This window comes from Nyctibius grandis, chromosome Z (genome assembly GCF_013368605.1).
Source record: "Nyctibius grandis isolate bNycGra1 chromosome Z, bNycGra1.pri, whole genome shotgun sequence".
NCBI lineage: Eukaryota > Metazoa > Chordata > Aves > Nyctibiiformes > Nyctibiidae > Nyctibius > Nyctibius grandis.
This window is the reverse complement of record NC_090695.1, coordinates 71124229-71150214: the sequence shown is the minus strand read 5'-3', so window position 1 is coordinate 71150214 and position 25986 is coordinate 71124229. Positions and strand designations below refer to the sequence as shown.

At 41.2% G+C, this 25986-nt stretch overlaps 1 protein-coding gene across 2 annotated transcripts in view; it reads right to left on the bottom strand.

The window, feature by feature from the left end:
* DGKQ (diacylglycerol kinase theta) overlaps window positions 1-25986 on the bottom strand; it is a 113270-nt gene that overhangs the window by 65296 nt on the left and 21988 nt on the right. For both annotated transcript variants that reach the window (XR_011050076.1, XM_068423192.1), the window contains exons 2-6: window positions 22606-22685; window positions 12022-12121; window positions 6950-7035; window positions 6108-6233; window positions 4526-4679 (exon numbers count right to left, since the gene is read on the bottom strand). Coding sequence is in view for 1 of the 2 variants with exons in the window: in XM_068423192.1 (XP_068279293.1) it covers window positions 4526-4679; window positions 6108-6233; window positions 6950-7035; window positions 12022-12121; window positions 22606-22685 (546 nt within the window). In the remaining variant the exon portion in view is untranslated. The remainder of the gene's footprint in view (window positions 1-4525; window positions 4680-6107; window positions 6234-6949; window positions 7036-12021; window positions 12122-22605; window positions 22686-25986) is intronic.

Below are 25986 nucleotides of genomic sequence, written 5' to 3'. Positions count from 1 at the left end.
ATCAGAAAAGTCACACCCGAAAAGGCTATTAAAAACGTTTGTGATTAACTTCTGTTAATAATAATACAACTTTATCTTCACTTAAGCCTTTGGGACACTTGTAGAATACCTAACAATAGACTGGAATCAAGGTTCATAATGAGTCTTCCAGCAAAACCAAGCTCATCCAGATTGTTTATTTCTGGTTATTTCGCATGTTGGAAGCATTAAAGACTCCATGGCTTTCAAGTATGTGCTGTACTTCACCATCCCCCACCAATAAGTGAATTCACAGAATCACAGAATCACACAGAATCACAGAATGTTAGGGATTGGAAGGGACCTCGAAAGATCATCTAGTCCAATCCCCCTGCCGGGGCAGGATTGCCTAGACCATATCACACAGGAACGCATCCAGGCGGGTTTTGAATGTCTCCAGAGAAGGAGACTCCACAACCTCTCTGGGCAGCCTGTTCCAGTGTTCAGTCACCCTTACAGTAAAGAAGTTTTTCCTCAAATTTAAGTGGAACCTCCTGTGCTCCAGCTTGCACCCATTACCCCTTGTCCTGTCAAGGGATGTCACTGAGAAGAGCCTGGCTCCATCCTCTTGACACTTGCCCTTTACATATTTATAAACATTAATGAGGTCACCCCTCAGTCTCCTCTTCTCTAAGCTAAAGAGACCCAGCTCCCTCAGCCTCTCCTCATAAGGGAGATGTTCCACTCCCTTAATCATCTTCGTGGCTCTGTGCTGGACTCTCTCTAGCAGTTCCCTGTCCTTCTTGAACTGAGGGGCCCAGAACTGGACACAATACTCCAGATGCGGCCTCACCAGGGCAGAGTAGAGGGGGAGGAGAACCTCTCCTGACCTACTAACCACACCCCTTCTAATACACCCCAGGATGCCATTGGCCTTCTTGGCCACAAGGGCACACTGCTGGCTCATGGTCATCCTGCTGTCCACTAGGACCCCCAGGTCCCTTTCCCCTACGCTGGTCTCCAACAGCTCTGTCCCCAACTTGTACTGGTACATGGGGTTGTTCTTGCCCAGATGCAGGACTCTACACTTGCCCTTGTTATATTTCATTAAATTTCTCCCCGCCCAACTCTCCAGCCTGTCCAGGTCTCTCTGAATGGCTGCGCAGCCTTCCGGCATCTCAGCCACTCCTCCCAGTTTTGTGTCATCAGCGAACTTGCTGATAGCGTACTCTAATCCCTCATCCAAGTCATTAATGAATATATTGAATAGAACTGGTCCCAGTACCGACCCTTGCGGAACTCCGCTAGACACAGGCCTCCAACTGGACTCTGTCCCGCTGACCACTACTCTCTGGCTTCTTTCCTTCAGCCAGTTCACAATCCACCTCACTACCCGATCATCCAGACCACACTTCCTAAGTTTAGCTGCGAGGATGCTGTGGGAGACCGTGTCAAACGCTTTACTGAAATCGAGATAGACCACATCCACAGCTTTACCATCATCTATCCACCGGGTTACGTCCTCATAAAAGGCTATCAAGTTGGTTAAGCATGACTTCCCGTTGGTGAAGCCATGCTGAGTGCCCCTAATGATCCCCCTATCCTTGATGTGCCTAGAGACAGCACGAAGAACAAGTTGCTCCATCACCTTTCCAGGGATGGAGGTGAGGCTGACCGGTCTATAGTTACCCGGGTCCTCCTTCTTGCCCTTTTTGAAGACTGGAGTGACATTCGCTTTCCTCCAGTCCTCAGGCACCTCTCCCGTTGCCCACGACTTAGCAAAGATGATGGAGAGTGGCCTAGCAATGACTTCCGCCAGCTCCCTCAGTACCCGCGGGTGCATCCCATCAGGGCCCATGGATTTATGGACATCCAGGTTGCTTAATTGGTCCCTGACCCAGCCCTCATCAACCAAGACAGATTCCTCCTCTATCCTGACTTCTTCTGAGGCCGCAGGGGTCCAGGGCTCCTCAGGACAGCCTCCAACAGTATAGACAGAGGCAAAGAAGGCATTCAGTAACTCCGCCTTCTTTTTATCCTCTGTCTCCAGGACCCCCACCTCATTCATCAGTGGGCCTACATTGCCTCTAGTGTTGGCTTTACCTGCAGTGTATTTGAAGAAGCCCTTTCTGTTGTCCTTGACCTCTCTTGCAAGGTTTAATTCCAAGGAGGCCTTAGCTTTCCTAGTTGCCTCCCTACATCCTCTGACAACAGACTTATATTCCTCCCAAGTGGCCAGCCCCTCCTTCCATGATCTCTACACCCTCTTCTTCCACTTGAGTTTGCCCAGCAGTTCCCTGTTCAACCATGCAGGTCTCCTGCTACCCTTCCTTGACTTCCTACTTGCTGGGATGCTCTGATCTTGAGCTCGGAAGAAGCAGTCCTTGAATGCTAACCAACTATCTTGGGCCCCCTTACCTTCTAGTACCCTGTCCCATGGGATTTCCCCTAGCAATTGCTTGAAAAGGCCAAAGTTGGCCTCCTGAAGTTCAGGGTTGTGATTCTGCTAGCTATTCTGTTCCTGCCACATGAGATCCTGAACTCTACCATCTCATGGTCGCTACAACCAAGGCTGCCCTCAACCTTCACCTCTTCAACCAGACCCTCCTTGTTAGTGAGGATCAGATCCAGCAGCGCTCCTCTCCTAGTTGGCTCATCCACCATTTGCATCAGAAAGTTATCATCAATGCACTGGAGGAACCTCCTGGACTGGGGATGGCTGGCTGAGTAGGCCTCCCAGCAAATATCAGGGTAGTTGAAATCCCCCACAACAACCAGGCCCTGTAATTGCGAGACTGCTCTCAGCTGCCTGTAGAAGGCCTCATCACCCTCCTCATCCTGATCCGGTGGCCTGTAATAGACACCCACAACAGTATCACCCCTGCCAGCCTGCCCCTTAATTCGCACCCACAAACTCTCAACTCGCTCCTGATCCGCCCCTGGACAGAACTCAATACATTCTAGCTGCTCACTCACATAAAGAGCAACTCCACCACCTCTCCTTAGCGGCCTGTCTTTCCTGAACAGGACATAGCCATCCATGACCACATTCCAGTCATGCGAGGCGTCCCACGAAGTCTCTGTAACTGCCACTAGATCATAGACCCCCGACCGAACACGGATTTCCAACTCCTCCTGCTTATTCCCCATGCTGCGTGCATTGGTGTACAGGCATTTCAGGGAGCGAGCTGGGCACACCGATTTCATCCCAGATTCACCCCCTGATTTCACCCCAGGGGGATGGGGGGCCTCCTGGTCTACCTCAACACTAGAGCATTGCCCCAGTGGTGCAAGCCCAGCTACCACCCCATCCCCCTTCGAATCTAGTTTAAAGCTCTCCGAATGAGCCCTGCTAATTCCTGTCCCAGAACCCTTTTGCCCCTACGACATAAACCTTTCCCATGTATCACTGTCACGCCTGGTGTCTTATAAAACCAGCCATTATCAAAGAACCCAAAGCCCTGCCTGTAGCACCAGTCTCGTAGCCAGGCGTTAATAGAGAGAATCCTACTATTCCATCCCACGTCATCACCTGAAAATGGAAGGAGGGAGGAGAAAACAACTTGTGCCCCAGACTCTTTCACCAACCGTCCTAGGGCCTTGTAGTCTTTCTTCATCCCCCTCAGACTACGGGGGGGATTAAAAAATATCTTTTTTAATTCATTAAAAAGAAAAATAACTCACTGAAAAAAACATGCCAACCAACAAAAGCAACATAACGCCTGCTCTCCCCTTCACACTTTTACAGGTTACTTCAGTGTATCTACGTTATGCAGACTTCAGGTCATGCGGTTTATGCAGTAGTAGCAGGACGCCTGACACAGCTTCTGCACATGAGAACCCACGGCTCCTGCTAGAGAAAACTGCCTTCACCAAAACCAAACCTACATGTTCAAAGCAGAAAGTTCAAGAACAACCTGTCAGGTTGAGAAAAGTGCAGTTGCAAATAATTAACTTCCACGACCTACATTTTGCCTACCTTTTATTTACTTTTCTATTGTATTCAAGCACCAAAAGAAAGGCTTTACAAGAATGCAATAATCAAAATATAAACGAGAAAATACTTCAGTGGTTTAAAGAAATTCTCTTGTTCCTAAAGAGCTGTTAAACAAACATACACTCTAGATGGCAGCAGAACACTACCCTGCTAACTACATGGTCTTCTTTCAGCACAGAAATCTTAAAAGGACAGATGCTTAATCAAAGAAGCAAATAAAAATATCTGTATACATGATACTCCCAATAAAAACAAACATGTGTATCAGCAAGTGTTTGTAGCAATGATAACCCTAATCTGCAAATCAAATGTTTGGATTTTAGGTTTTCACTTTCTGCAAGCTTACTATTTAAAGAACAGTTTTTAAACTGCCCTGCGCCAGTAAACAGAACCTTCAGCATTTTGTACAAGGTCTGCATTTAAAAATCTCTATCCTGTCCCAGAAATAGCAAGAAGTTATAGTATTGCCACAAAAGCCAGTGAAAAATAGCAATCATATGCTTCAGTGAATTACCACACTAGGTTAAACACGCTCATCAATTAGTTGCATACAACTTTGAGAGTTTTTACCTGATTCTGTTTGCAAATTTTCCGATATTCGAAAACAATGCAGCTTGCTGAAGTTGCGAGAAAATAACTGCACACAGTTTGGAGGAAGAATCATATTCCTTAATCTGCCAAAAGTACATTCTGGTGTGACAATTATGTAGCAAGCAGCATGAGCCTATAAATAGAAGCATCATTTAAGAACTTAGTGAGACACAAAGCAAGCAAATTTGTTTATAACAAAATATGCACTGGAATTGCAAAACTCAGGCTAGAATGTATATAGACCTTTTGTAAATTACTTTAATGAAATGAACGACCCATTGTTCACCCTAGATTTTCATTTGTTCCATTCGTTTTTTATATAATCAATAAGAAGTCTTAACACATGAAGAAACTCCAAGTACTACAATCCTGCGCTATTAAAAGCTAAAGGTTTTTATACAGCTATGTGGAGAAGTTTAAAGTTTTAGTCTCCAACCCTGGATCTTCCCACTGGGGGAAGTGGGAAAGGTATGCAGGTTATACTGAATAGCTGGAAAATAGCAATATCCTCTTACACAGCCATACCCACTTGCAGATTCAGAGATAACACTGTTTGGAATTTTTATTCCAAAACATGACTGGCTAGTTTCTGCCTTTATACTTGTGCAAGACCTTCTGCCATTATTGAATAAACATACCTTTGTATGTGTGGCCATATAGCATGTTACAGTTGTTAGACTGTTCTCAAAGACAACCCCTCTCACCTCAGAAATCAGGATTCAGATTAAAAATAAAAACCCACAACTTTTAAAAAAAAATTAATTATTCAAATCATACCTGAAATACTGAATTACTTCAGAGTTTCACTGCAAATTATTGCATAGAGCACCTCATCTTGCATTAAGTGGCAAATTAATGATTTATTACATACACTTTTCAGTTCTCACCACATCTGGTGCCACTTTGCACTTCCATCATATTTCAATAAGAGGTAGCATTAAATGGATGGAACAATTGTTATCCACACAGTAGACTGTGTAGGAGTATGTGAAAAGCCGTGGCTTTCATGAGGATTATTGAAGGGTACCATCATGTTGCACATGAATTAAACATGCATTATGTGAATGGAAAAACCCAGAAACCAATAATGACAGCTCTAAAAAAAACAAACAACCACACAGGTTAAGAATTACTCTACACTGAAAGAGGAGTAAGCTTATTACAGTGGTAAGTCTTTGACCACAGAATTCATGTGCTTTGAAAGAAATTCCGATTTCACACAGGAAAAGTAACTGCAGGCTTCTAAGCAGAAATCTATAACGATTAGACCCTGTTAAATTTTAATTCCATTGGATTTACATAAAGTTTAATTGTGATTTTGAGAACTGTTCATTTTAATGACTGATTGGGGGGGGTGTTAAAAATTCATATTTTCCATCTAACGCATAAATATATATTTATTTATATAAATAAGTGTATAAATGAAGTGTATTTATGAAGTGTATATAAAGTATATTTATAAAGTGTACAAATAAACTACATTTATATAAAGTGTTCAAATAAGCAGGTGGGTATATATTTACATATGGTTCCCACAAATATATGCAACAGCACAACATACCAGGATGCCACACCATTCACATCTCATGCCAGAGAGCACCTCAGAAGAGCCACAGGTTTTCTTGCAAACTTCGCAACGAGCACTTGAAGAAAGGTTTCCCTCCCTCCAGTGGTGGTGGTAAGTATCCTGGGGGAACACAACACGACTTAGCATTACACGAAATAGATACCGAAGCATCTTCAACCTAAGTTTACAATCAACAATTCAAACAGCTCTGAGGAAACAGCAACTCAGACTAGGGCATTAAGTGTTTTCTCACTATGAATATGAACCTGAACAATCTTACATTTCACCAAAAGAAGTTTATGAAACTATAAAAAAAAATTTCTTCACAGTCCACCAAATCCAATATTATTTAAGAGAAAAATCCTGAAAGGTCCGTATTATGCATGTAGTTTACAGTGACAAGCTGGGCAGTCTTGCCTCAGACAGACTGCAGGAAGCCTGAGGAACATGATAATGTTTGCCAGGGATGCAATGCAGCCAACAGCTCAACATGTAGAAAAAAAAAACAGTTCCATGCCAGCTTCTGCAATGCAAATTTTTAGGTAAGATGCTTGATTTTTTTTTTCTTTTTAATTAGGACATTGTATACACTGCACAGACTTTTCAGCACAGCTCCAATAAGCATCGTGAATATGTCAGAATTTAAGTTCATCTCACCAACTGTGATACATTCTGAAGCCACACATTTCCTTTGCCTGCCAACAAGCAACAAAAGTGCTTTGATAATTGGCAGCACGCAAAAGAAAAGGCCAAGACTCCTCCTCCTCCTCCTCTAACACATGTTTTCACACCGAAGATGTGTGACCACTTTCTGCTGCCGAGGCGTCCGCACTTACATGGTCCTGGTGCCCATCCTGGTGACACTGCCGGCAGTCACTGCAAGCAAACAGGATACAGTCTGTGTGCACATGTAGCTCACAAACTAAAAGTATGAAAACAAGAAAACTTCTTTAAGCTGGAAACCTCGGGGATTTTGCAGCTTCTCCCTCTCTCCCCTCCATCCCTCCAAAACTCCTCCACTACTTTTTCACACCATACGTTCTTTCCTTCATGCTCTTTTCCATTCAGCAAAGACAGGCAATAAAAGAAGTTTATCAGCATTGTCCTGTGTGTTGCTCCATTTCCTTTGTGTTAAACTGATGCAGCAAGTATAAGGAAAGGCTGAGCTACAAGTATAAGGAAAGGCTGAGCTACAAGTATAAGGAAAGGCTGAGCTACAAGTATAAGGAAAGGCTGAGCTAATTTTGCTCATAAGCACTTGCTGTATTTCCTCCAATACAGCAAGTTAAATTTGTAACAACTGTTTGGTTTATTACAGCTTCATCTCACAGTTTCACCGGAACCGCTGCCTACTCCAATATAATTGTGCCTGAAGTCTGATCTAATCAAATCCCCCCAACAAGCTGAACGTTAGAAGCATTAACAGAAACAGAGAAAGTTCTCCTTCTGCATCCAAATACCACTAGCCTTGAGTGCAAAGTAACGGTCTTCCTGAAGCAACAATCCATTCCCTTTACAAATCCTTTTCCAAACCCTACTGCAGAACAAGCGGGCACTTTGCAAATGGGTTCAAAACAGCAGACGCTTTTCTGCTGGACAGCCCCTCTCTCCATCCCTGAGGCTGTCAGAAGCACAAGGAAACAAGAGATGAGGTAGGTGTGTTCGAGTCCCCAGTCCCAGCAAAGCCGGGGCCACTGTGGCCGAACCAGCAGCAAGGCATACCGCACCCCTCCTGCTCGCAGCCAGGAGCCCTGCCTCACCCACGGTCCCGCGGGAGATGTGGCAGAGGTCGGAGCAGCCACCGACGCATGCGGCACGCCTGCGCCGGCAGGGACTCTCTTGTGTTTGCAAGGCCATACGAGACACGCTGATGTCAGAACATGCAAAAGGACTGGAGGACGTCACTCTCGGGGAGACTGCAACAGCCAGAGAGCGAGCTTTACTCACGAAATAAATCTTTTTTTATTGCCAGATGACACTCAATGGATTTAATTTTAAACCTGACCAGAATAAACTGCTACATTAATCTCAGAGAATATTTGTCCAAGCTATGACTGCATACAGTAAATCACCATTTCACTGTCAGGAAAAGGAAAATAATAATTTCTTCAGCACACTCTCCTAAGTAAGCTTAACACTGTCTTCCAAAATACCTGCTACATACTGTAGCTGGAAGAAGTTTTAATGAAGCTTATAAAGTTTTAGGCAAGTCTGGTTTTGGATAAAGTACCTTCATTATTTAGAAGCTGAATTGAAGTACCAAATGTGAATGAAAAGAGAATCCGCAAAAAAAACCCACCAGCTAAAATACTATGCTGCAAAGGATCAGTTACTAAAAAAAAAGCACACCTAAAAGACCTCAATACCTAGCTTCATTACTGCAAAAATTATGAAAGTTCTCTAAGGACCTTGTAGACAGAGATGGATGAAAATGATCCTCCTCTAGCTGCTTTTTAAAGATTTGTGTATACAAGTACTCTGGGAAGGCATCCGATTCTTTGTTGAGTAAATGAAAGTAAGAGGCAAGCATCAACTTCTTCAAATATTTTTTTCTGTTCTGCTCAAACAGGTTATTGCTGCAAGCAGATCACAAAAATCTGAAGACTGTAATCTGAAGATTGGAAGGTGGCAACCGCATGTTAGCCATGTTATCTGAAAGTATCTTGAAAACAGTATTAAATTACTTAGAGAAATAATACCTTATTTTGAAATCACTCTCTGGGCTGTAGAAAAGGCAATCAGCACTAACACTGTCTTATTCTAACTCTGCAGAAGACCATAATCTGCCACCACATCAAAGCAAAGCCTCTTTTAACAAGGGACTTACTGAGTCAACCACAAGCTTTCACATCCAGCTCCCCATACTACGTGTCTTCGCTGAGCTGAAGAACTTTTATATGAGGTGCGACACAGTCCCTCCTCTGCTCACATTTCTCCATATTCATAGATATCAACAGCAATATTTTACAGTTTCGCCAATTCAGCTACCAGGCAAGCTAGATGCTTTGAATCACACCCTCACTAATGGTAAAAGTTTCTGTAGACCAAATTATGGCTTCAAGGAATTAACAAAACCATTGAGTTTTTTATTGTTAATTCTGCTAACAGGCGCACACTGCCCTTTGCTATACTTTGTAAGAACACAGAGATTTTTTTTCCCCTTGGTTTAATTCACATCTGCTGCTTCTAACACCAACCCCAACTCAGAATTAAGAAAATGTGTACATGTGAAGGATGGGATTGTCACAGGAGTTAAATCCTTAAGATAGCTATCCCGCTTATAGCTATCACTATAAAGTGTACAAAGTGATAGGAAAGATCAAGTTTTTAGTATATAAAAATCAAGTCAAATCAGAGGGCCTACAGAAAGAAATTTCATCTTTATTAGCCCTTCCATAATCTACACGATTCTTTAACTCATAACAGAATGATGGTTTTCTGTTCAAGCTAGTCATGAAAGTGCTGTGAATTCCTTTGTAATTGCCAAAAAAACAAGTTGGTTAATTTCAGATACATAAACTTGGCAGAATAACCTTTAAAATGTTAACTGCCTCCCTCCCTAGTAAATTTGCTGCTCCTGGTTGATGCTTAAGAAGAAACTGTTGTAAAGGATCCAACACTAAAAAAAATGTTTGGGTTACTCCATTTCCTCTTTTTTTCTTTCCAGCCCTTCTTCTTGGAAAGAAAAGGGAGAGCAACTCTCACCATCACGAGTCCAGGTTCAACTGTTACTAGTGAATTCTCCAGCTAAAACAGCTATCCAAAGCAATTAGTAATTATCAGTAGAATCTGAAATCCAAATATCATAATTTTTGCCAATTACACATTTTAACCTCTCACCAGGGATTAATATACATGCATGCTCATTTCTGAGAACAGATACCACACATGCACCCACAGCATTTAGTACTTGTCTGAAAATTTTCAATTTCCTTTCAAGAAAATTTATTTTAAGATAGGAAGAGTCCAAAACAAGTTATTTAAATTATTTTAAAAGTACATCTAATGATGTCAATCATTTGCTTAGACAAAGTAACTTCATCTTAACCCTCTTTTCTATCTTAATTATGGCAAAGATTCCAGGAAAAGTTCTTTAAATTTCCATATCAGAAGAAAACATCATAACCAACAGTAGACTTGTACTGTTAAGCTAAGTCATTAGAAGTAAGCAAAAAAAGGAAGAAAGTTCAACATCTCCATCTGGATTTAAAGCTCTACAGCTTAAAACAGCTGACTTCTAAAACAAATTCTGAAAGTATTTTTGAAGAGTAAAGGAAGAATCTTGCGCATTTAATGAACCTGAGCTGCCCTTTTAAGCTACATTTTGGAAACATATCTGAGAAACAAGTTGCAGACTTACCGGTATTCAGAAAATGGGATAGCAAACAAGTCACACCACACAAAACAAGAAAACTGTTCAATCCATGCAAGGAACACAACTCAGAACCTTCACTGAACCAGAAAAAAAAAGGTCCAAGCATTTGTAATACCTAAATATAATATGCAATTTCACGTGTTTCTTGTTTAAGAACAACTAAAAGGAAATGTCTCAAAAAAAGAAATACTTCCTTGCAACGGGTACAACGTTAATACAGTAGAATTAAGAGAGTAAGAATAAGAAAGCAAAATTTAGAAAGCTTTAACTAAAACAGATCACCAAACGAAAACTATTTTCAAGAGTTAAGAAAATTTTCTCTAGCTATGTCCTCTTCTCAAATTCTCTATGTTTATCTCATGCCACACAAGTTCTGAGACTTATTAACAGATCATCAGAAAACACTCTGGTATCTGTAGCTCTGACCATCCCACCAAATCATCGAACTCACATGGTAACTATATTAAGTGACAGATTCCCACTAGTCAGAAGAACGTAGTTTACATTCGTTATGGAACTCATCAGACAAAAGCAGAAACAAAAACACTGCAGCATTGTAAGTCTGAATGCCATGATCAAAGAGAAGTGTTTCCCTTACACATACATGTAGGTGACCATATTAAATCAGATACTATCTGTAGCACAACAGCAATTTTGAAAGCATCTCAAAGCACTACAGAATTGGTTCTTCTCTCAGTAGACTCTATCTTTTTTTTAACAGTTCACAGATAATATTCCTTTAAAATACTAAACTCTATTCAACCTCACCACACCAACTGAACAACAACTACCACACATTCAAGACAGAGCAGACAATGGAGAATTAAGGAGTTGCCCCACTTCAAAATCAGTCAAGTACTCATGCCAACATATATTTCAAATAAAAATCATTGTGTTTGGGTGATGACTTTAATCACTGTTTTTTCACAGAATCCATGTCAGAACACTCAGAGCAGTACTATTTTGACAAATAATATTTTCAAATATCTTTCCATTGAAGGCACCTCATCCCCATCACAAGCAACAGATATCTGAGACCAGTAACATAGAAAAGTTATGTTCCATTCTTTTGTAGAAAGGGGGAGGTTTAGAAACATGAACACCTGATGATTCCCTGTATCAAAAGCTTCCATTGGAAACAGAAACAAATTATCTCAACAGAAGTCTTTCTTTTGCCATAACAGCTTCTCATTCTTTGCACATCTCGAGCATGGATTCATTGCACACCAGTAACACCACAGACTTGCTTGAAGTAAATTGGAGGAAAGATGAAGAGCATACACATTTGACACAGTTTGTGGTTTATTGAAGGTTATTGATTTATTATTCATTAATTTGACATACACATTTCCACGATCAATGAGTGCATGATAAAAAAACCAAAAATCTCTCAAAACACCGTAAGAGAGTGTGTGTGGGGGGGGGGGAGGGGTGTGAGTATACACACAGATCCTCGAGGTATGCAATGTAAGTAAAGTTTATGTTACCAGATAAACACACAGATGGCTATACAAGTAGGGTTTATTAAGTTACCTTCACATCGAAAGGCAGGTGACTCTAGTGACTTTCTGCACACAGTGCAAAACTTTCTTTTGTAATGTCCTGGAGGCCCAAAACAGTGTGCAACTGGAACCTGCCAATGAAGAACGCATAAGACATCATCAGCCACAGCTTTCAAAGTGCCAGTTACAATTCACAGAAACTGCTTTATCATGCAAGACAGGACAGTATATACAACATAAACTTAACTAAGCCCAAGAACAAATACACAGGCAAATAATCCTTTAAAAAAAAAATTCATACTTAAAAATATATTTGACATACTTTATTTTAAATAATTTTTTTTAAAAAAATCTTTTAAAATTCTTGTGTTTTAATAGGTAATATATATGTTTTTAAGTGCGGGTCAGCTTCTTGATGATTCACAGTGCCATGAATCCAAAGGTTTCCTTTGGGTTCAGTGCTAAGCAACTTACCTAGAATCACAGTTACTCTCCTAAGTATTCTTAATTGAATCAAGGACAATTGAAGAGTAATAGTTGCACATGTACACAAAATACCCTAAAGACACACTCAAGACAATTTTTAAAAGCTCAGCGCTGCCACAGTCCAGTACTCTCCACATGCCTTTCACCTCTTCTCTGATTACAGCCCAGCCAACTGGCTGATCAGGACAAAGGCATTGGTCTCCATCCTCCCCCGCCTCCAAGCTTCAAAGCCTGGATGGTACAGAGATCCAGCTCTTGAAGTACATCCATACTCAGGTTCCTGCTGACTGTAGATGGAAGATGATACATTTCAACATCCTCTTGCTAAAAGCTGTACCAACACTTTTAGCAAATGTATTTCTAGTATACTACTCATTTATCCTAGAGTTTTTTCTTGTTTAGTCATTAACAATGAAGACTGGAAGTGACAGTACCAAAAGAACAACAGAAGAAAAGATGAAAAATTAAAAATAAGAAACATATTTGAGCTTTATACTTGTTCTAGAGACCACTCTTCCTACAAGACACACACCTTTGTTAAATTGACATTCACATTAGAGGGAAGAAGCATAATTGCACCTTTAAAAATCTAGAATCCAAATGACTTCCACAAACGTTTGCCGTGACTGAGGTATTTAGTATTATGCATCTCACATGCCCTTCCTGATATGACAAACATACCAGATTTATCTTCTGGTCCTTGCATCACAAAAAAAATATATTTCTAGTAAAGGCTGACAAATGGTTATTTAGGTGTGAAATGAAATTAATCATTCCCAGTAAAAAGTTGGAAATAATGACTTCAGATACACAGTCACAGATAGCTTCTTTTCTGCCCAGATGTACTAGTAAACAATCCTCCAAAGTTATTGAGCAGGATTTGAATTTTTCTCCTTGTATATTAGGATTTTCCTGGGAAACACTAGCAGCAAATCTGACACATACTGGGAACACAGAATTAAAATCACTTCCAGTTATAAAGGTCTAATTCCCACCAGTGTTTCTGCCTCTGAAAGTGTAGGGACAGTTGCACTAAACTATCTCGTACTTAAAGCATGTGCATCGAAATAAGTGAGATAAAGTTCTCCCAGACACACCACAAGAAGAAAGGAACATTGCTGCAAGTTTAATCAAGGAAAATCACTAACCCCGAAACTGCAAAGCATGTGGTTCCTCCGGTCCTCCTCAGAATTAATCTTTGCTAAGTAAAGGAGGATGAAGAGAGATATGAAATATGTCTGTGTTATCAGACATGAACAAGATTATGCACAGCAGTTGCCTGGTTAAAGAGTCACCAGCTCATTGCCCCAGCACATCATGTTGTCTGGAGGAATCCTTGGTCCCTGACTGACCAGGAAACTGCCTGTCCAGATCCCAAGCTCCCTGCCATGCTGGACTTCCAGCCAGCCTACCGAAAGGATTTTGTATCAGTATCTCCAACATGATATATTACAAAACATCCTTGCCTCCAAAAGCTTTAAATTTTTACTTTACGTACGAGTTTGGGATTTAAAAATACAAACAAACTATGCTTTGGGGTCCACCTCCTACTCCCATCAACCCAAACAGATATTTAATTCTCTGCAGCCCTCTAGCGCTGACTGACACAAAGTTCATGACTGGCTTGCATTATTTTAATTTTTTAAAAAACCAGAATCCTCTAGCTATATAATGTGTGTTTATAAAAAGAATGTAAGTCCATGGGGAAAAAAAAAAAAAAGTCGTGGAGAGGCTGGGGAACTTCAATCAAACTATCTCAGATGAAGTTCAAGGCTTATAATCCCTGCCCACTTTTCTTGTACTTTCATGCTACTTCTTCAGGGGAAAGGAAAAAACAAACCTCCCTGTACAGTAACATATAAGTTACCCGGCTTGGCTATTCTGGAGGTGAAGTGTCAGAGCTGTTTTCTCACTCTAGCTGCTCCAAAAATAAAAGTCCAATCCCAGCTTGGTGGGAGAAGGCCGCTTGCCCAAAATTCATCCTACACAATGAGTTCAAGTGCAGAGATAATGAGAATGGCTATGTGAGCACAATCCCAGACAGACACAGCAATTGCAAGGAGTACTGAAAAGCCTTGGTGGGATTTTTTCAGGAAAGCTTTTCTGCACATCCGAACCTGTCTTCCAAGTTTCAAGTGTCACCTTCAAGTCATCTGCCTGCCCTACTCCCACCACAGCCCCAGGCACAGCAGAGCCAATTGTCCCCAAGGCAGCAGTATACACCTCGAGATGAGACGCAGAGGAGACTTTCTTTAGCTCTGGAGTGGCGAATAACCTGCTTTGGACACCTAGCATGAGCATCCAATCCCCTCAGCAACCCACGTTTGAAACACAGAAAACTTTTTCTTTCCCTGGCCATGAGTCTGGCTATTTTATCTTACACCTGGCATAGAAATGCAAGCTTTACATTATTGTCACAGAAAAGTTCTGCTGAGAAAAAGCAGATCCTCCTTAGTTCAAAGGATCAAAGTATAATTTTGTGAAAAACAGCGTTTGTTTTGGGAAAGACTGTGAGAAAGGACTTTGACAGGAGTCAAACTTATTCAGGGGTGGACTGTACTTATCTAGAAGACTCAAGGGAAGGAGACCAAGTCCAAATTCTGCAGTTGTTCAGACCCTGGTGACAATCCTCTGAAGTCTCAAGTCACTGCCAAAAAGAAGGGAACAACTTGCCAATTGAAATGTGGGGTGGAAAAAAGAGGCGGGGGGGGAGGAGAAAAAAAATCTGTTCCTTCAACTTCTTCCTTTCTGAAACAATCCAAAGAAACTTGGTTTATTATGAGCAGTCTTTCTAACTTGCTTTAGATGTGACAGGTATAAAACCACTGCAGAGCCTGGTGGGAAATGGGGCAGGAATAACATGGAAAAAGAGAAAAGGTAGAAGAGCAAGTACAACATAACAAACTCATCAATCACATCATGTTTCTCCCAGCAGCTCCCTACATTTCTTTTGTTGCTGAACAAATTCCAAGCACCCAACACCAAAAAAAACCCCAAAAGTCAGATTGGGAAAGCCAGTGAGGTAGCATGTCAGATTATGAAATGTTATATATTATTCTTTAATTTATGTCCACCTATATAAGTACAACTAACTACAGACAAATAAGGTGGCCTACAGAGAAAGAGTTAATAATTGATGAGATTTTAAAACAGCTTTTCCGATACAACTACTTAAATTACTTTATGCAAACCACTAAAATCAATTTCCGCAGAAAAATACAGAAAATGTTTGCTAGTACTACCATTAAATGACATCTAAGTGCCCTTACAGTATTGATCAGAAGCCCATCGACAGTAAGTACAGTGGTAACACTCCAGCATAGGCTCCAGAATGACTTAGCACTCATGGACAAGATACTCATAGTTCCTGTTTTGTTTCCTGCCATCTGTTAAGAAGTCCAAAGCATTACAGAAATGTAACATGTTTCTGTAAATGTTCCTACAGCCTGTAATAAAATTCGATCCTATAGAAACCTAAAACTTAACATTCTAACCCCTTCAGCGCAATCTGTGCAAGTGCACAGCAGTTCTGCATCATACAGAAAGAACCACAAACTGCTCTTTAACCTCCAAACTTTGGAAAAAAAGAAAGGACAGAATTGTTCTCTTTCAGTAGTGTCTTAAAAAATTCTTCTTCATCCTGAAATGCCACAGGGTATCAACCACATGGCCCAAAGTAGATCATGAATTTAACGGACCTTCCACTGAGATGGAATCACTATGTACAGAGCAGCCCAGCTACCACCCAAATCCTCTCATTCACAGATGGAGTCAGGTCAGGTCAAGCCTTACTGGTTTGAAACCTTCTGGATATGTCAGCGGGAAAAAATACAGCTCCAGGAAAGCCTATTCTTCACCCAGCTGCAACTGCTTTTCTACCAACTCAGGCAGAACATTTTTAGCCTGAATTCTGAGCCAAAGACTTCCAGGCGCAAAGGGGAACAAGAGAAACACAGATATACCAAATGCCCCAGTGATTGCTGCTGTCTCGGGCAGTCTTAAAAAAGAACAACCTACTAAAAACTTTTCCTAGGCCTGTGTCTAAATATTATTTTGCCCACGCATCTCCTTGCCAATCACATCAGAGAGACTCACACTTGGCAGGACTTTGTAAAACACACCAGAGAGAGACTGAGAAAGCAGGGCTGCAGGACCTACAGTAGCGTGGGGCTGATCAGCTTCCAAGTAGGAAAGGGTGCAGCGAAATAAGGATACAAACACTCTCACAATAGTCTCCAAAGGTTGAGCAAAAGGAATTTATTAACTTAAGGTCACTAGTTTTCAGTTCAAAAACACTGTGGCATTTTAAGGATAAGCACAACCCGCTTGGAAGCAACCATCTTCATGAAATGCCCACAAGGACGGTCACACATGGTCTTTCACAAAGACTGCTCTCAACATAAGGCCAAGAAAAAATTGCTGATACAAATTAAAATGGTGTTTTTGAAACAAGAATATCTTCTATTGATTCTGACGTTTCCAGTGCAAAAGTACTTCCTCCTTATCTAATGCTCCTAAGGCTCAATCTGCCACCAAAAACCTTTCCTCTGCAGAGGCAGATGTGGTGATCACACCTGAGTACACCCCATGATTACTCTGTCCAGGTTAATTGCCTACACCATACCTGAGAGAAGCTAACAACTTTGTGATTCAACTTGTCCCAGTATTGACATCGTTTCAATTACTTACTTGTTACTCAGCAATCACAAAGAGCTCTTTTATTTGCTTGAAACCTCTCTGCTTTATCAGCAAAAGATTTCTGCAACTTAAATATACTACATGCACTTGAATGCACTCTATTTCTACTTTTTCCGTTTAGGGACAATGCCTGTCAATTACTTGTCAGTTGTGTCCAAATTGACATTCTTCCTCTGAGCACTTGATATATCAGTTGGTGTCAAAAAGCAACTTTTAGTACACATTCCATATGGAAGTTCTGAAATCAGGTAAGAATACAAAGTTAAATGGTGTCTCAATACATATTAGGACAGGCAAGACGACAAAATCAAATGCTTAGTTATCAAAATTTTAATTGTGGCTAACGCAATGGAATAATGCACACATCCAGATGTGACCTCATCATATCCAGGAATTTTTTCCCCATCCTACAGATCTCTGTCACACGACATTAGACTTTCTCTACAAGCTCTCAAGGACTCCTTGTGATGGGAACTATACAGTGAATTCCATATCATTTCAAATCAGGAATATATAATACTTCTACTAGAAAATGAGACTTGTGTAAGAGCTTTCCGCTGCAATTAAGAGTTGCTTGGACTAGCACTTTCTGTACTGGAAAGGGAAAACGATATGCAAAAGACAGTCACTCCTTGCTTTTATTGCTACAGAGGACATCAATGTCCTTCCCCTTTCATTGAGATAAAGACTAAGAATGAAATGAAACAAACACAGTGACATCCCATACCACTTCTGAATCTAAAGAGTCACTGATACAGCTACGGGGCTCATCTGGGAGTTCACAGGCTACCAGGCAGCTTGCCTCAAGTTTCAATAGAGCATAGTAAGCTCTCTTGAGTTTATGAATTAGGGGGTGTTAGCCCTTCCCTTTAACCTCAGAGTTAACAGGACTATCACTTTGGGGAGGAAAAGGAGGAAACTTTGGTGCAGTGCCAAGATTACCAGCAAGCAGTTTCACACCTCATTTGGTTTCTAAATTATGCCATGTGTCTGCTACACTTCAAGCCACTGCCTTGCTGAAACAACGCATGTATGGGTCAAGTGCTGAAGAACTAGAGACAGACCTCAGTGAGGGTGGTCAGGGCTATCCAGCAAGCGTCCAAGTAAAATCATAGTATAATCTGAGTTGGAAGGGACCTTTAAAGGTCATCTAGTCCAACCCCCCTGAAGGGATATCTTCAACTAGATCAGGTTGCTCAGGGCACCATCCAGTCTGACCCTGAATGTTTCCAGGGCTGGGGCATCTACCACCTCTCTGCGCAACCTGTTCTGGTGTTTCATCACCCTCATTGTAAAAAATTTCTTCCTTATATCTAGTCTCAATCTACCCTCTTTTAGTTTAAAATGATTACCCCTTGTCCTGTTGCAACAGGCCCTGCTAAAAAGATCAGCTTGGGCTCCAACCATTGTTAGGACACCCTGTGAAAAAACCCTCATGCCAGCAAAGCCTCTTTATCATGAACAAATAAAAGGGGAAGAGGAGAGAGAAGACCAACCTTCCCCAAACTTGTTTTTATAATATATAAGAGGAAAAATATTAAGCATATATTTTGTGAAGTTGAGTTCATGTTACAGATCTAACTCCACCACCACCACCATCAAAAAGATACAAGAGGGGCAGGACGAAATGTCCCTTGATTGATGCATGCTAAATATACAGTAATTTGAAGATGAAATGTAACAATAATACGCCAACCAGCTTATTCACAAACATTGCATTTCAGCCTGTCTTCTATGACAGTCTGCTGGGAGAAGCAGTAAAAGTTCATCAAGCATTCACTGCAGCATTTTTTAACCCATGTTGAACCTCCAACACCTGCAACTACCACCAAGGAATGATTTTCCAAAATCGGACTCTGATTTTTTTCCCCTGTATTCTCCAGAATTCCCCACCCAACCCAACCACATCAAATTCTCCTTCCCAGCTTGCCAAGCTGACAGCTGAATGAGACTGGGGGATTTATTATTTCGCGGCAAGTGAAACAGTAACCAAACCTTGATGGTCTTTGTCTCGCACTTTGCTGGAGCTTCCCATTGCTTCTTACGTAGGGAACAGAGGTAGGGAGAGAAAGTAAACAAAGAGGAGGTTGTGTCCCAGTACAGAGGCCCTTCAGCTATAGGGAAATGAGATGCTGCTGTTGTGTATACGAAGTATGATGTGTCCAACACAGAACAGACTATCAGAAGGAGGATTAGGGGGACTTACCCTAACCCAAGTATCCTTTTTTCCTCTCTTCTACTTTCAGTTCATGAGGAACTGACCCAAATAACCACCTGCACACAGCTGAATCCAGCAGCCAGAGCGAAGGACTCAGGTCAGCAGGCAATGCAACACCTGCTTGCCCAGGCAGAGACCTCTGCGAACATCACAACCTTCCCACTCACTATCACAACCCATGAAGACAGCGGCTACCCATGTTCTAAACCACAAAGCTAAGTTTTATTTTTAGCATAAAAAGCTTCAGGAGAAGCTGATGACCTAAACCAGGATTTTTCCATTCCAGACAACCTGGCTTTAAGAACAAAAGCACACAAGAAAGTTTCATGAGCAGCCTATCAACCCTTCTTGAAGTGGAAATGTTTAGAAACCATTACAGCAATGCACCAACACAACGAGGAAAAACAAGCATAGCAAATGCCTAACTTCACTAAAACCACTTTTTGCTTTGTGTTTGGGGTTGCTTGCTTTTTGGGTTTTTTGGGGGGGTTGTTTGGGTTTTTTTTGTTTTGTTGGTTTGTTGTGTTTTTTTGTTTTTTTGGTTTTTTTACACATACCTCAGAGTACACAAATACTTATGGGGGGTTTGAATTTGGAAAAGTTGCCAAGATCTTACCAGTGAAACAAATCATATCCCCTGCAAACCATAAAAACACAAAAATGTTCATAAGACTGATCCATGAAGCCTTGTTCTGAAACACCATAACCTGGAGCCAGTCCGGAATACTAAATGCAGGTGATAGCGATTAACAATAGTGCAAAAAAATTCTTAGGTCATCCTTAAGAGTGAACTCAAGAATGATCTGAGGTTGGATGCAGTCATGGCATGTTTGTGACCCTGTGGGCCTTTACTTGACCCTGGGAAGGAAACCCTACTCTCAGGAGTAAAAGTTTCCATGAAACATCTGCTGAAAAATTCTTCTATGACAGTTTGACTTAGTATCAAATGACACGCACTCTGATGAGTTTTAACAATTGCCATCTTCTCTAGATGAAATCCAGGGGATTAAAAAAAAACCCCTCTCATTTCTGTAATGCACTGAGTGCTGATATATTAGAAGGAACTATCAGAAAAAAAAAACCCACCAGTGTTCCCTCCTACATCAGACCTTTTCATAAAAAAATAATAAACAATCTGAAAGGAGAGCAGGGAGATTAAGAAAATAAACTTTCCATACATTCTATAAATGAGTATAATTTGGTTTTTGCTCTGTTATGTTTTTTAAGCAAATGCCAAATTCAATATATACTTTGACAGAGCCTGCATGCAAAACTATGTCTCCCATATAGCAGACTTCACTTGCACAGCAGGCTAGGATTAATGCAACTTGGATGACCATGTCAAGAAGGACAAGACTGTCCAGAAAGAATAGCACAATCCAGTGCTATTTCAAAACATAATTGTTATAGCTCAACACGGATAATGCAGAAGACTCTTTGCAGCTAAACACAGCAACACTGAACTGAAAACAGCTTTGAGGGCTGACAACAACACTCAGATAAAACAAATTCCACTGCACAGAAAGGACAGTTAGATTTTACATGTAAACAATAAACAATTAGATAAAATTCACGTGCTGGGGCAGCTAGAGAATGTCAACTGCCAAAACCCCCAAAAAACTACACTGACATCCATGACTGATGCAAGTGGAAACATTAATCATTTTAAATGCAGGATTTTGACCACACAAAAGCAAAGGAACGGATACTATTTCAAACGACGAGTTAAATTTAGAGCAAATTGACAAAAGAAGCAGTCACAAATGTTTACAACTCTGACACTCTGAATTAAATGAATGTTTCCCAGTTGGATTTTTACCATCCGTCCAAAGGCCCTTGCAAAGATACCTGTATGATCTGACTCATCGTTCCTTTTCCCATGCTACGATGACTGATCACCAGCATACTGAAACAGCAGTAGATGCTAACTCTCAGTAACAGCATTTCTCGTTATCTACATGTCCCTTTACTGAGGGTTCTAAAACTTAGAGCAGTATTTCTCACTATTTCACTGGCAACTTTCTATGTATCAGACACCTTTTTGCCATCTAAGTAATACCTCTCAAGATGAAAAGTATGCGGGGAAGAGGAAACATGTAGCAAAGCCTGACAGCATTATCATCTAGACAAACCAAATTTAAGAACGAGTGGCTAATTTCTCTCTATCCAATTCCTCTAACTCTAGTTACATTTTGTTTTAAACTTTCCTGTCTCATCCCCTACATAAAGGAACTCATAAAGCTTTTTAGGGTACAAAGAAAGGAATTAGAACTCCCCTTCACAGGTTCCCAGGTCTACACAATGTGTTCCCATAAATGTGCTTTTAGTCAGCGAGGTCTGTAAGGCACATGATTCTGATTTTACAGTCATGTCTCATTTGACATTTGCATATGGCTCCTTAAGGTATCTGTAGTGTTTTACTACTTCTCTAGTTAAGTTTCTCATCTCTTCCTTCCCTTTTTTTCCTTTTCTATCATCCTTTCCCAAGTGGATAATACACTTTATTTTCTCTTCAGTTTAGCTTCTTAATACTTTAGTTGCATCCTATTGTCTTCTTAAGCATGAAGTCTTGTGGAAAAAGTTGTCACAGGGCATCTGAAAGCAAGTACTTTATTAATTACCAAAATAAATACATTTGAATTATTACCATCAATTGAAGTCCTGCCCTCTGAGTTTTTTGCTTTCAAATCCTATGCTTTTAATGCAATGACTTGATTCTCTAGACACAATAAACAAGCAAATTCCTAAGATGCAGCAATCCACAGAAGCCAAATACAGCCCCTTTGCTAGGCAGAGCAGCTTTACGTTTTCCCAGTAAGATGTAAAAAAATATAGAGTGGTGTATAGAGTTCTTCTTCAGTATGACACATGGTGTGGTTTTCTGAGAGCACTGATATCAATCAGTCACCCCACTCCATTATTGTGAGGCTTCCAGGTAACGACACACAAGTAAGAACATCTAGTAATATTTAAAGAATGCGAATAACTGCTCTTCAAAGACAGACTACCCACAGCTGCCGATAGCGGGGACTTTTTGAAGGAAATGTAACTTTGCCTTTGAGCAGCTCTAAAAGCCTCAGTGATGACTAGATATTAACAAGCCTCAGTGACGACTAGATATCAACAAGCCACCACTGTACTACACCGTGTTCATTAGTGATAAATTCGTGCTATTATCCCAAGAAAGAGACAAGACAGTGTGTACTTACTCACCCTAACAAGGCTGGGAGCAATACATGAGCACGGTATCTTGACATTCTTGAGGCACTTTTCATGAGACATGAAGTTGCAAACTGTGGAAATAAAATAAGAACCATGAGCAAGTCTTCACAAACAACAGACTTTGTGGAAAAATAATCAATAAATCATATGGAGTCAAATACAATTAGGAATACATCTTTTCAATCACATTTGCTCTCCCCTAGGTTCAAGAACGTACATGACTGTCACACTTCTTGCAGTGCATCAACTCCAGCTCATTTTGTTACTAAGACGTTGGCAATGGAAAAAGGAGAGTTTATCCCAGTGCATTACAGGCCTACAGCAAGTCATGCCCTCCCACACTCTCTCTCCATAAGCACCAAAATGAGCTCTGAAATTTCAGAAGATATTTTAAACAATCTAAAGTCCAAAATAGCTCTTTGATGTAGACAAAACAGATGGACATGTCTGAAAGTGAATTATTCTACAAGCTAGTGCCTGTGACAGGAATAAATGGGAGAAAACACAGTATTTTTACACACTGAGTGTAATGGATGAAGGAGATGAAATTAAAGGTCATCAGTTGCGTGCAGCTTTGAAAGCCAAGAGCAACTAATTACTTCTTTTACTGTGGAAGCAACAGGTTTAGAATTCCACTCGACCTCCACAAAGCACACTTTTAAGCAAGACAGTGTTTGAAAAAATAACTTCTCATGGGGGTGATATTTTCCACAGCTTCTTACTACGGATTTACATGATGTTAAGCTGTGCCAAGAAAACCAGGGATTCTTTATTTCATTCCCACCACCTCGCATTAATTAGGAATTAATAAGCCATACAGCTATGGCTTTAGAGTCATCCTTCTTTCAGAATTACTCTCTACCAGTTCAAGTGTGAGGCCTTGCACGATGCTCAGGCCCTGACCTCTCGCGTGAAGCACACACCTCTCCCAGTGCCTGGGCAGAAGATCACTTGCCAGTGGCAACTGTCGCTGTACACAGGAGGTTTTCGCATATCCCTGCTTTTCAGAAGCATGCTGTGCCACTTCCTTTCACTAGCAACTGAAAAAAACCCCATGCGCTTCGAGCTTCCCATCTGCAGCCCATTGCTGTTACCGACTGTATGTGTTAGTGTCATCAAAAGCAGACAGTTTTCCTCTCCTTCCCTTCTCCAGCTCATTGACTTCTGATTTCACAACACTGCTTCTCCTGTGCCAAATCAAGCATTAAAATCCTGGTCCACTTCTCTGTGCAGCTTACTCCCAGTCCATGCAAAGTAACCTTTCCTTTTGTGCTACCTTTCCTTTTGGTAGCACAAAAAAAGAAGGATGACCCCTTTCATACTGGCGCTCATCTTAATGTGAGCAGTAGGCAGACGTTTGTTTTTCATTAGTCTGCAAATGAAAAAGCAGCAGCACTGCAAGTCACTACTGCGCACAAACATGTTATTCATCAGCCAGGGCTGAACACAGAGTGATTACTGCACTGATGAAAGAAAGCGGGAATGGAGCACATCCAAACCTTCTGCTGCGTGCTATGAAGTGTTACGTGCATCTTTAAGGTTGATAGCATTCCTGACTAAATGGGGCAGATAAGGGGTAGAAACAGCCAATGAAGGGATGATAAAGCAGATTCTCAGAGCTGAAAATGCAGATGCCCTACACATTTAGCGGTGGTCACTATAGAGGAAGGAGCACACAGCCCATCAGCACAGAGAAGATCAAAGAGAACAAAGTGATTGTCCAGGCAGAGGAAGGATGCATCTCCTACTCCACAAAACAGGTTTGACCCCACACAGACAACTGGTAAATCCTTATCACACTTACATATGTCATCACAACATGGATGTAGATGGACATAGCCTACCCTCTCCTCAGGTCTCCGCAACATTTCTACTGATGCTTTTGGTCGGGTCAGCCGGTTGCTGTGAGATCAAGTCTGCAGAGGCTGCAGGAGAAAAGCTACCTGCCCATCAGCAACTAGTCTGAAATTTATCACTTACGCCCTGCCACCACCAGAACACATTCTTCCCAGCCATTTGCGTAGACAGCCTCTTCACTGTCTCACAGGCAGTGCCCGAAGTTCCGCTGTACCTGGCTATGTGGGCGGGACTGACCTCGGCAGGCAGAAGCATGGTGACAGAGGTTCCCAGGGCTCCAGCCCACAAAAGGCAACAATATGAAGCTTCAAATACAAACAGGCAGTTGTCAAGAACTTCATAAAGGGGTGAGAGCTAGTCAAGGAGAAAGCACGAGTGTCTAATGAAATCCAGTGAAATGGCACTGTCTTCCCTTATTTTTTTCGTTCATAAGCAGGCAGACTAGAAAGGAAAGAACAGAGCAAGGTGCTGCAAATTGCTCCCAGAAATTTTATGATCTGCAAGAAGCAGCAGACAACTGAAGTCTGCAGACCAGTATCTCCAAGTGGCTACTAGCTTCATTTTAAGTGCACACACAGTAACTCAATAACTCAATACACAAGTTAACCAAGCCCTACACAAACACCACAGGGAATTCAGAGAAGGCAGCTCCAAATCAGCCGACAGAAGTGAAGCTCCTTGCACAGGCATGGACCTTGAGAGATGTTCTCCATTTATCCAGACAACTCAAGTCACTACACAATACCCCTCAATCTTCTCTTTGCGGTGACAGAAGCAGCAAAACACAGTCCTGCAAAAAGACAGCATCTCATGATTCAGCTGAGGAAACATCTCATGGCACAGAAAAATATACTAAAGAAGAATTCAAACTGGCAACTTCAGCCAAGCAGTACAATCAAAAGGTGAATGAAGGTTTCAGACAAGGAGTAAAACAGGAAGATGCACAAAGGTTTTCACTGTTTGACTGAGTGCACACAGAAAAAGACAACATGCAAAATAATTAATTTCCTAAAATTTCAAGGGAAAGACTGAAGCATTTGCAAAGAATCAAATTAAGGAATACGAGGAGACAAACAGCAGGAGATCAGCAGTGCCCAAACAGAGACTGTAACATTCTCTAAGAAAGTTTTTCACACATTTTTCAGGAGGTGCTCACACACCACTTCTCTGCTTATCACATGCCTCAAATTCGACAGGCAGGATGCTCTCAGTCTTTTTCCTGTCCCACAAAATTCCTCAGCGGGTGAGCTAACTCTTACAAGTCACCATTTTGTTTTTGTTTTCCACATTCCCCAAAGAAAAAAAAATGGCAGCAAGCCAAACTGAAGCATGAACAGTATCTTTTTTTTTGGGGGGGCGGGAGCATAATCCTAAATTTGTACCAGAAGTCCCAGAGAAGCAAAACAAGCCTGAAGTTCTGACACCAGGAAAAACAAGTCAGAAGGCGCTGTGAGAAGTTTCAGGAGATGAAATGCAAAATTTTGTGGAAAAAGCACTTAAAGGAAAAGGAAGAGG